At 27.2% G+C, this 11,055-nt stretch overlaps 3 protein-coding genes across 7 annotated transcripts; 1 reads left to right on the forward strand and 2 right to left on the reverse strand.

Moving 5' to 3' along the window:
- Positions 1-119: 119 nt before the first annotated feature.
- On the reverse strand, positions 120-5,322 carry LOC124956638 (transmembrane protein 47). 4 transcript variants are annotated; one of them, XM_047512706.1, is made up of 7 exons: positions 5,163-5,322; positions 4,614-4,935; positions 3,910-3,979; positions 2,298-2,484; positions 2,073-2,222; positions 1,931-1,993; positions 120-1,843 (listed from the first exon to the last, which is right to left on the reverse strand). In XM_047512706.1, exons 3-7 carry the CDS (start codon positions 3,958-3,960, stop codon positions 1,629-1,631), a joined length of 666 nt encoding a protein of 221 aa, XP_047368662.1. In that variant the 5' UTR covers positions 3,961-3,979; positions 4,614-4,935; positions 5,163-5,322; the 3' UTR covers positions 120-1,628. The 4 variants fall into 4 exon arrangements, with proteins under 4 accessions (XP_047368662.1, XP_047368663.1, XP_047368664.1 ...); XM_047512707.1 differs by having other exon boundaries at positions 4,614-4,879; positions 5,163-5,320; XM_047512708.1 differs by lacking the exons at positions 3,910-3,979; positions 4,614-4,935; positions 5,163-5,322 and adding an exon at positions 2,700-3,560 and having other exon boundaries at positions 120-1,567; positions 1,646-1,843.
- Positions 4,898-9,869, forward strand: LOC124956635 (CCAAT/enhancer-binding protein zeta). Its single transcript, XM_047512702.1, has 5 exons — positions 4,898-5,549; positions 5,638-6,747; positions 6,850-7,483; positions 7,555-7,965; positions 8,034-9,869. Exons 2-5 carry the CDS (start codon positions 5,638-5,640, stop codon positions 8,561-8,563), a joined length of 2,685 nt encoding a protein of 894 aa, XP_047368658.1. The 5' UTR covers positions 4,898-5,549; the 3' UTR covers positions 8,564-9,869.
- LOC124956639 (chromobox protein homolog 1-like) lies at positions 8,322-10,782 on the reverse strand. Of its 2 annotated transcripts, none has more exons than XM_047512710.1 (4): positions 10,627-10,782; positions 9,882-9,996; positions 9,561-9,795; positions 8,322-9,471 (listed from the first exon to the last, which is right to left on the reverse strand). In XM_047512710.1, exons 2-4 carry the CDS (start codon positions 9,975-9,977, stop codon positions 9,233-9,235), a joined length of 570 nt encoding a protein of 189 aa, XP_047368666.1. In that variant the 5' UTR covers positions 9,978-9,996; positions 10,627-10,782; the 3' UTR covers positions 8,322-9,232. The 2 variants fall into 2 exon arrangements, with proteins under 2 accessions (XP_047368666.1, XP_047368667.1); XM_047512711.1 differs by having other exon boundaries at positions 8,322-9,459; positions 10,627-10,781.
- Positions 10,783-11,055: the final 273 nt, after the last annotated feature.

Consider the following 11,055-nt stretch of genomic DNA (forward strand, 5'->3'; position numbering starts at 1 on the left):
TGCAAATAACGTAATGACAATACCTGCCCGAGCTGCCTCCATTGTGTTAAAGACTTATAAAATCTGTAATATTGGTATTTTAACTTAAAATGTATTTGGTTCATAGAAAATATTTCTGATTAAAGAGATATTCCTTTTTCATAATAAAAGATTTTGTCTTGGATTACATAAAAATGAAAAAAGGGATTTTCACTTATTACAACCCATTAATCGATGTAAAACATTATCAGAAATTGTGTTTTTATCATTTCATACTTTGGAATTATAATTTATATAAATTTTGTTTTACCGCGATTGTAGAGTTTTGATATTATTAATGTATTTATATTTACAGAAATGAACATTTTATACGAGTTTATCAAAATTTGTTTGATACTTGCTCTTACTCCTGTTTCAGTTGACTGTACTTTGGACATATTCTACTAATTACAGAAATATAAATCGCTTATATTACGAAAAATATTATTAAACAAAATCTTAAAATATAATAAGCTATATTCTTGTATGAGTATATATCAATCTACTAAATTTATAAAAATGTTAATATAAACATATAATTTATGGTACAAATATAAATCATTTTTACTTGTAAGAAGATCAGCTCGTGACAATAAATGTCAAAAGCAAATACTTAATTATAATTTTGTAAATAGTAATCAAATAATAGAAAAGTTAAAATTTATAAATTCGTATATTATAATTTTAGCCACATTATTCAATTATATATAAAAGAAGACCCACAAATATCTTAGGCTTGGAAGATACCTCATTAGTATAACTTATATGTGTAAAAAAAAAGCTGCACTATTGATAAGTAACAATAAATAAAATACATAAATTAATGATACTTATTAATATATTTTCTACTTATCAAAATTCTTTCTTAAAAATGGTAACATAATGTAAATATTTTACTTGTAAAGAATAAGATACATAACAACTAAAATAAAAAAAGAACACTAGCTTATTTACTCAAAGTAATTTTAGAATTGATTAGCAGTATTTTTCAATATTTCATCTATTATGTTTGTGCTTTACTATAAATTATATCGAAATAACTTATGTTAATTGTGAAATTAATATGTATATACTTACATAAATAATATAAAACAATATTAATAATTTTACTAAATGTAATATTCATTGGAACATTTCATAAGATAATTATTGTAATTATCAAAAAGTAAATTTACTTTTATACATCCGGAATTAACTTGGCAAAGTAAATTGTGTAAAACAAATAATTTTCTAAAACAATTATAAATTTAGAATATATAAAGGATATATAATACTGTAGGGAAAAACTTAAAATAACAATGGTCCCAAAATTGTATTAATTACTATAATTCCCATGATAATTCCAAATGGTAACTATTTACTAAAAGAACTATGTTCAGTCAACTGATAGATACTTTTGTAATTTCAGCAATGTTTGCACGACATGTTCCATATATTTTACACCAAACCGTCTGTAACTCCAATATATTCTGATCTAACATGCAGGTAACATGTATAAAAACTGTTCATTTTCATATACACGTATACAACTCTTCGCATGGGTATCAAACTGTGAGAACAAAAAAGAAAAGAATCACCTAGAGTACAACATCGGGCAGGGTGCAATGCCACTAGGCTAGTTGCGTACCACTTCGTCCACCATGATGTCCCATGCCAGTCATTGAACTACCTCCTCCCATCTCATTGCGAACTATTTTTCTTTCCTTATAATAAATTTCTTCACTTTCTTTGTCGCATAAAAGTAATACTGCTCCACCAAACAAAAATATAGCTGCACCCCATCCAACACCATACGCCCATCCAAATTCCCACATTGTTCTATTTCCTGTAATAAAAGAAATACTTTAATAATCTTGAAATAAACAATAGTTATAGAACAAATATAATGTATAAACAATAGTAAAAAACTTACCAAGATTAAGTTCTGTGGCAAAGCACACAGGATAAATTACCAATGCAGTTAAGAGACATACGACTAAAATAAATAATAATAATAATAAATTACAAAAATATAATTTACAATGTGTGTGTATAGTTCAGTTTAATATACTTACGTGCAATACCCATACATAAAACAGCAAATCTATAAAATTTGTGTTTTTCTCTATGATCTTGTGATCTTAATCCAAGACCCGTTAAAACTGTTGCCATAATATCTGATAAGAGGCATATCACACACAAGGTAGCAGCAGCTTTTATATATGCTACAAAAATAAAAGTGAACCAATGTTATCATTGTTTTTAAGAACACAACATAGACAGATTTTTTATTCCCTTACCAACATCTCTAGCTTGATAACATCCTTGTGGATCTGGCATATTAAATGGCAGTGGAGTTGGTGCACCTTCTTCGATGCAATGTACAAAAAGTCCTTGCCTCCATCCTAAGGCCATTAACCAATCCGTCGAAGCAAGTCCCATTATCATTAAAAGTATTACTATGACCCCGCATATAAATGCTATTACCTACAAATAAAATTAATCATTTATTATATTTGTAAATAATGTAGATTACTTGCATAAAATAAATAATAATATAACAATATTTTATATAAAACTTGACACTTGAAAAAAAAATATTCGGTACCAATTATGCTCTATTCATTTACATCATAAATATTATGATTAATTAAAATGTTGTATGTATTTTTTTAAAAGTATCAATTAATAACAATGTATACCTGTGCAATCTCATTATCACTTATGTGTTCTTCCGCGACTGTATACATGATCATTTTATATTAGGGTATTGTATCTAAGATAGTCGCGTCTTGTTGTAAAAAAAAACGATTGTTGAACTATCCTTGAGGAAAATAATGAAAACTAACGTTCATGAACACCTTTCACCTCTTAATAAACAATATTGTTTAAGGAACATCGTATACTCTTCCGTGATTTATGGTCAAACGAGAAAGACGAAAGTGCATTTAGCAAGTTCGCGTCAATGAACAGATGAATCGATGGATGGATACAAGACGGTGAATACACGAGAGTGGGGACGCACTTTCGTAAAAGGTAGTTGAACGTTCGACAATAAAACTTTTACGAATGAACGTAAGGAATTTGTTTATTATCAATACGTCACTAGAATATCGTAGATCGTTTGGAGAATTCATACGACTACTAATCACTTAAGAAGCAAAGGTGAACCGGGAAGAAATCGTCGTGGAGCTCGTAAAGAGAAGCTTCCTACGAAAGAGGCTGCGCCCAGCTGCGCCCATTAAATGCCTGGCGCAGCGTCCGGGCCGATGCTGCGCGATCCTCCTCCTTCTCCCCTTCCTCCTCCTTACCCTACGCAACTCCCAACCCCATTACCACCTGGCCCCAATCCTCTACTTTCCCAGTTTCTTTTTCTTCCTGTTTTCTACGTTTCTTTTCTTTGTTACCGGATCTCACCTCCATCTTATCATTTCTTTTTGTTTTTTTTTTCTTTTTCTTTTTTACTTCTACTCCTACCACTCTTCCATTTCTCTCACTATTATTTATTGTAATCTAACAATGTTTACTTTTCGTTTGATGCTAATTTTGTTCTCATGAATAGAAATAACTATATATATATACATATACATATACATATACATATACATATATATATGTTTTCTTTACATGGAAACAGTAATACTACTGTATATAATATATTGCAATATTTACTTTTATTCAATGTGCATACTTAACCTCGTATTACTGACTAAATACAAAACTTCTATTTTACTTAAATGTAAGGTAATTTGTCTTTTGTTATATTCTCTTTTTATGCATCATAAGAGGGGGACAATTATATTTTCATCATTAGATTTGAATTTCAATTCTTTTATAAAAGAGAATAGCATAGTAAAAGAATTAACTATTTTATGTGAATCATTAATATTTTCATAGTTAACATTAACTTACCTTTAAAGGTCTTGTGACAGTAACTGTTTCAATTGTTGTTGTTTGTGCCATAGTTTTCTAAGATTATAAACTGTAATAAATAAAAATCAATGTGTCATAAACAAAATATATAAACTCATACAACTGAAAAAAAAAGAACATTTATGATCATTTATCTCAAAAATAATGAAATAATAAATATAATAAAATAAAAAAGCATTGAAAATTGGTGTATGGATGTTGTATCGTACTAAATTTATTTTGAACTATTAATGAGAACATAATGATGAGATAACTTTACTTGTATAGATATTATCGTATAATTGCATATTTAAAATCAAATATAAATAAATATTAAACTGAAATGATTAGTTATAACTATAATACTTTACATAATGATGTGGATAAAAAGGATGGAAGTGAAATAGGTAATAGCATTATAATTTATATTACCTTTGTCTTTATATAAAATATATACAACCTATAATTTTATTATATATATATTAAATGTAAGATAATATAAAATTCTCCATCATACTACATAATCAAAATGGACTGATAAGGGCTTAAGCAAAGTATAGATAACTATTTCATTGTATAAAAGTATCTATCCATGAAATATGATTTTTACATTTACATAGACATTTTATCACATTGTTATAATTGATATTATTTCTTTCATTATACGTAGATTTATCTTCTGAAAATAATAATTGTTCACTTACGATATTTTACAAATCCATTTGATCATTGTTGAATGTCGCGTTGTCGCTTTTGTACTATTATTATCTATAATTTAATTTTAATATTTACACAATTTCTCATCGTATTTAGTTAATACAATTGCACAAATAGAAAATAATTATATTGGAAGAAGAATTAAAATAGTCAAATCTTAAAACTGTCCATCCAGAATCATACTACATTAAATTAATGTGTAGATCTCATTGTTGACCGACTCTTCGCACTGATTCATGTATGTATGTGTCATCTAAGGAAAGGGAACACCCATGTCAAGTGTGTTTGTAGAGACCTCTGGTCGACATACTTTTAGAAATGAGATAAGATTCAACATGGCGTTTGTTATTAAATTGAAAAATAAATATAAGCAGAAAAAAAGAATTTCTATATTTTAATTTCAAAAGTTTTATCTTATTATCCAAAAGATACTATTTAATTATTACAATCTCTACTTTTGAAAACGAGAATTTAAAATCTAAATTTATTATATATCTAATAAATGCGTATATATATATATTTATCTACATACGTACATATTGTTGTATATTTTATAAATATTATTCACTTGTTTATATCAGTTATCAACCCTAATAGATATCTTTAGTTTTGTGGATGTTTGTTTCTATTTTTATTTTCACTTCCGTTTCATCTTCTCTTTCTACATTATTAGTATCATTATTAGACGCAGATGGTAGTGCCACTGTTGGTAGGAATTATTATTAAAAGAGTTTCATTTTAAGCACATGTTCAGCTTAATTCAGTTTAGACGGTTAACTCTTTTGAAATAAATATAATAATTTTACAAAAACAAATTAATATACTTAATTATATTTAAAAGATATATTATGAATATATCTTTTAACAATACACATTAGAAGGTTCTACTTATGAAATAAGATATATTTATTACATACGTAAAGGTAAATAACACATTATGTTATGTTATGTAGTACATAAAATTAAATCATTCTATAAAGTTATTTTATATTTGGAAAATACTTATTCCAGATGAAAGGACATGGAAGTGATACTAAAAATAAAAGTGTTTCTAAGTGGTATGAAGAATTTCCTAAAGCAGAAGTGCCTTATAAGCACGCAAAATCAGATTTTGAAGTACTAAATTTAAAAGATGAAGGAAAGAAATATCTCAATGCAGATACTTCAGCTTTTCAATTAAAACAATCACACTCTAAAAATTCAGAAATTATGTGGTTAAAAACAGCATTAACACGTGGTACAACTTCTGATAAAGTTGCAGCCGCAGTTGTTTTGATACAAGATAATCCAAAATATAATCTTGTCCAACTAACATCTCTTATTTCGCAAGTAAAAGCTGCTAAACACAACCAATGCAACATGATTATTACTGCTTTAAAAGATCTTTTTTTATCCGACTTACTTCATCCTAAATATAAACTCTTAAAATTTGAGGAACAAGATTTAGATAAAATAGAAAACTTGGAGACATCAGATCAAATAAATAAGATAGATGGATCTAGAAAAAAATTATTGGCACATTGGTGTTTTGAAGATCAATTGCGTGAACAATATGAAAATTTTGTTTTATCACTTGCTAATATTGCCTCAGACACAGTGGAAACAAATCGTGAGAGAGCAATATCTGTGATGACAGATTTGTTAATTGGAAATTCTGAACAAGAACATAAATTATTAGAATTAATTGTAAATAAAATAGGTGATCCACACTGCAAAGTAGGTTCAAAAGCTGTATTCTGTTTACAAAAATTGTTATATGAACATTCCAATATGAAATTTGTCATATTAAAAGAAGTTGAAAAGCTATTATTCAGAAAGAATGTGGGACAACGTGCACAATATTATGCAATTTGTCTCCTAACACAATTTGTATTGACAAAAGCAGATGATGAAGTTGCTACTTCTCTTATAGAAGTATATTTTGCATTCTTTAAAGCATGTTTGAAAAAAGGAGAACCAGACAGCAGAATGATGGCAGCAATCTTAACAGGAGTTAGCAGAGCATATCATTTTGCAAAAATAGATTCAGATTTATTACGTGATCATATTGACTCTGTATATAAAGTTATACATATTGGATCTTTTAATGTTTCATTAAATGCCCTTAATCTTTTATATCATGTAAGTATTTTTTTAATCTCATTGTGTTTTCTTAATCAATATCTTATTAAAATGATTCGTTAAAAAATATAAATTTTTATTGATATTCTCTCTTATATATAGGTTGAGGGAACAAGTAAAGATCAATCGAACAGGTTTTATTCAGCTTTCTATAGAAAACTATTGGATCCACAAATAGGTATAGCAAATAAACGTGCAGTTTTCCTAAATCTTTTATATCGTGTCCTTCAAAATGATCAGAGTTTGTTACGCTTGTATGCTTTTATAAAACGGATATTACAAATTACATTGTACTTTCCTGCAAATATGGCTTGTGCTACTTTATATGTAATATCCAAAGTTCTACAATCGCGTAAGGATTTAAAGCACTTTTTGTTACATTCCCAAAATTCCATTAAAATAGAAAATAATTTCTCTAATGCAAAAGAGAATGATTCATCAAAAAATAAAGAAATTATTAATATTGATGAAAATGAGCCTACGGTTTCACCAGAAATGGATTCAAATATTATGATGAATGTTACCATCGATACTACAGTAAATTTACCAAAACAGGATATTGATGAGAAACAGGATATTGATGCAGACACTAAAGATTTTACACAAAAGCCATATAATCCATTTTGTCGTAATCCTTTATATGCCAATGCAATGAAAAGCTTACATGCTGAACTTGTATCATTATCTAAACATTTCCATCCAAGTGTGTCTTTATTTGCAAATTTAATTATTCAAGGTAATTTTTCATTTATATATTGCTGTTAATAATAAATTAATTTTTGCTTAATAAAATATTTTATTTTTTAGAGAAAACTATTAATTATACTGGAGATCCTTTGGAAGATTTGACATTAATACGATTTTTAGACAGATATGTCTTTAAAAATCCTAAAAAATTAGAAAGTAAGAAGGTACAAAAGAAGAATGATCCATTGGCACAGCGTAGTGGTTATCTACCAAAAGGTATACGCTCTCTTCCTGTTGATAGTATAGCATATCTTAATGAGGCAGAAGAGCGTATCCCAGTAGATGAATTATTCCTTTATCGTTATCTAAAAAGGAAAAACGAATCTACAAATGTGTATAATGAAAAAGACTCTGACAATGAAAGTGTTAATAGTGAAGAATTCAATGAAATGTTAGATAAATTTAGTACCAATGAAAATTTGGATGATTTGGATATTGCTGCAGCTATTGGAACAATAAAAAATAAAAAAGGTAATGAAGTAAAATTTATATACAATAGAATTTATTTTTATTTGCTGAAATTTAAAAATTCTTTATAGATGATGAAATAGATGATTTTGAAAATAGCGAACATATGGAAGATGAAGAAAATGATGTTAATAGCAGTACTGAATCTGAAGATATTGATGAAGGAAGTGATAATAGTTTGGATGATATAGATGATTCTGATATAGCAGATATAGAAGATGAAGATCTAAGCGATATATATTTTAGTGAAGGTAGTGACAATAATGATGATGATCTAAGTGGAGTTATGTTAAATATAAAAAATAAACACAACAAGGGTAATGATCCAATTAGACAGCATAAGGTAAAAAAGAATAATAAAAAGAATCTAAACGATATATTTGTATCCGCTGAAAAATTTTCACAAATGTTGGAAGAACAAAGTCGAACGAAAAATAAACATGGTAGTACAAATGCATTGAATACAATGGATGGTGCTACTTCTAAACAAATAGATTGGGAAACAAAAAGGAATCAAAAACTAACTAGATCTTTTGACAGAAAAAAACGGAAACACGTCAAAATATTGAACAATAAAAACAATAAAAAGATTAAACGATAGTAACAATCATTATATTCATTTTTGTATATTTTGTAAGTTTTTAAGTTTGACCAAGTTGTTTTATCAGAACAAGATATCTTATTTTTGTAAAGTATTGATATGATTAAATAGATGTATGCTCGTAAATGATAAAGCATATATTCAATATTTTTTAAAATAAGATCTCGTTGTACTATTATTAATTATAATTGTAATCATTTGAACATAAAACATGTTTTATTTCTTTACATAATATTACAAGAAAATAAAAAATTTAGTAAAAAAAGAAATAACAGTGACAATTAAGCTTTCTTTTTTTGCTTTAACATAACAATGTTAATTTTATGTATAATGAAGTAAAATAGTACGCTTTATTAATGCACTGTAAATATTTTTCTTTTTTTAGTAAAATAAGTAAAATCATTCTTAATTTTAGACTGCCATATATACTATTACATTTTTGATTGAATAATATGACTGTAATATGTTGCAAAGTCATGATAGATGTGCAAGTATTTTTAATTTAACCACTTAACATACTATTAGTAAAAAATTGTTTGACTTTGTTATTCTCACAGTGCAACATTAATATATTTCAAAGATAATTTACAAAAAACCACGCATTATAATTTGTCGTTATATGCGACAAATTCTAAAGCGTGCTGTGTACATATACTGTAATACTAAATGCTACTCTTGGTCAGGTTTCGCTGAACTTTCTTCATCGTGAGCTGGACTGTGCCATGTTAGGCGTTCTTCATAAAACTTAATTACTATTTGGGGGCATTTTTCGTTGGCAACACGAGCAGGTACTAAATCGGCATCGTCTGTGCCTTTCCATTTCATTAAAAACATGAGTTCCCCGCTTGAATCTGTTGCTCCGATAATACGTTCAGGGTCTAAGTTTCTGTCAAATCCTACAATAAAAGCTTCAATATAATTTTAACCTCTTAAAATTTACTATTGATAAAGTTAGTTTTGTTTGAGATATATGAAACTTTCAATTGTTGAAATTTACCTTCTGGTTTCTTTTCTTCAGTTGCTTTTTTCTTCGCTTGTGTTGGTGTAGGAGTGCTGGAACTCTTCCTCTTTTTTTGTTCCTTTTCTTCGTGTCTTTTACCAGAAGCTGCTGCTTCTTTCTTTTTTCGCTGTTCCTCAAATTGTGCTATTAAATCGGGACAATCGAGGTTTTCTTCAGGTTCCCATGTGTTTTCATCATTGGAATACCCCTTCCATTTAAGAAAATATTCTACCTGTAAATTTACAATACAAAAGTTTTTAATCAATAGAATCATATATTGTTCTTACATAAAATAAATGAATATGACATACTACGTACCTTTCCTTTTACAACTCTTCTATCAAGAACCTTTTCAACACTGAATTCTTCTTCTGCTTCTCCTTCTGTAGCTGACGATTCCTTTGATTTGCTCATTGTATTTTATGTGAAATAACTAAAAGATGTAAAGTAATATAATATAAAAAATGATACTGAATTTAAATTATAATATATCATACAAATAAACTATATTTGATTTTACACTCTATTTATTTTTTCATATAAGGTTGTCACTTTTATAGTTACATTAGAAACAAAACACTTTATAGATAAGTCTTAATTAAAATATGAATATAGTTAGGTTAGTTGTATCAGCCAAATATATGATCACTGTTTTATTAAAAAAATATTTCTATATTTTAATATAATTATATAAAAAATAAAAAGTTACATTTGAAATTTTAGCAGTTTTTAAAAATAAGAAGTAAAAAATACTTATGAAATATAAATAATATATTCGTCTTTGTTATTTGTTATGAGAAAAACACAAAAATCAAATTCTTATAAATTTGATAATAGTAAAATCTACTATAAAAGGATTCAAACGATTCTAAATTAGTGCATATTTTGAAGAAGCTAGGAAGAAGTTATAAGTTAGAAAAGCAAAGAAAATGGCGGTAAAGTACATCGAATGCTATATAAAAGTAATTCGTTTATAATGAACTTTAATATAACTACTCTGAAATTCTATATTGAAAATATAGTATATATCATAAATAGTGTACGGCATATGTTAATTACTTACTTCTTATTATATATTTACAAAAATCTCACTGTATATAAATTCGTAAACTGACGCGGTATATTTCGAGTTTCTGGCGTCCACTCTGTCCGGTTGCTGCTTCAATAATGCCGGACGGAGGGAATTTCAGCGATTGCGCAGTTCTCTTCCGTTACTGCAGCTTGTTTCGACGTCGATGTATAGAAAGAAGAGGGAAAATTTGCCGCTCATATAGTTGTCTAGTTTACTTATTAACCAAATTAATCAAAATTAAAAAGATTAATCTAAATTTTCGTTTATTATATAAATAATTTATTCAAAAAAATTTATTTTACATTTTATAAATTAACATAGTATTATATTTATTTGTTATTATTTTAGATGGCGTTAGAAGACTACGCCACATAGTATGAAAAAAAAAACATCAGCATTAGGAATTTTTTATTCGTTGAG

The sequence above is a fragment of the Vespa velutina genome, chromosome 23, assembly GCF_912470025.1.
Source record: "Vespa velutina chromosome 23, iVesVel2.1, whole genome shotgun sequence".
In the NCBI taxonomy this organism is placed as follows: Eukaryota; Metazoa; Arthropoda; class Insecta; order Hymenoptera; family Vespidae; genus Vespa; species Vespa velutina.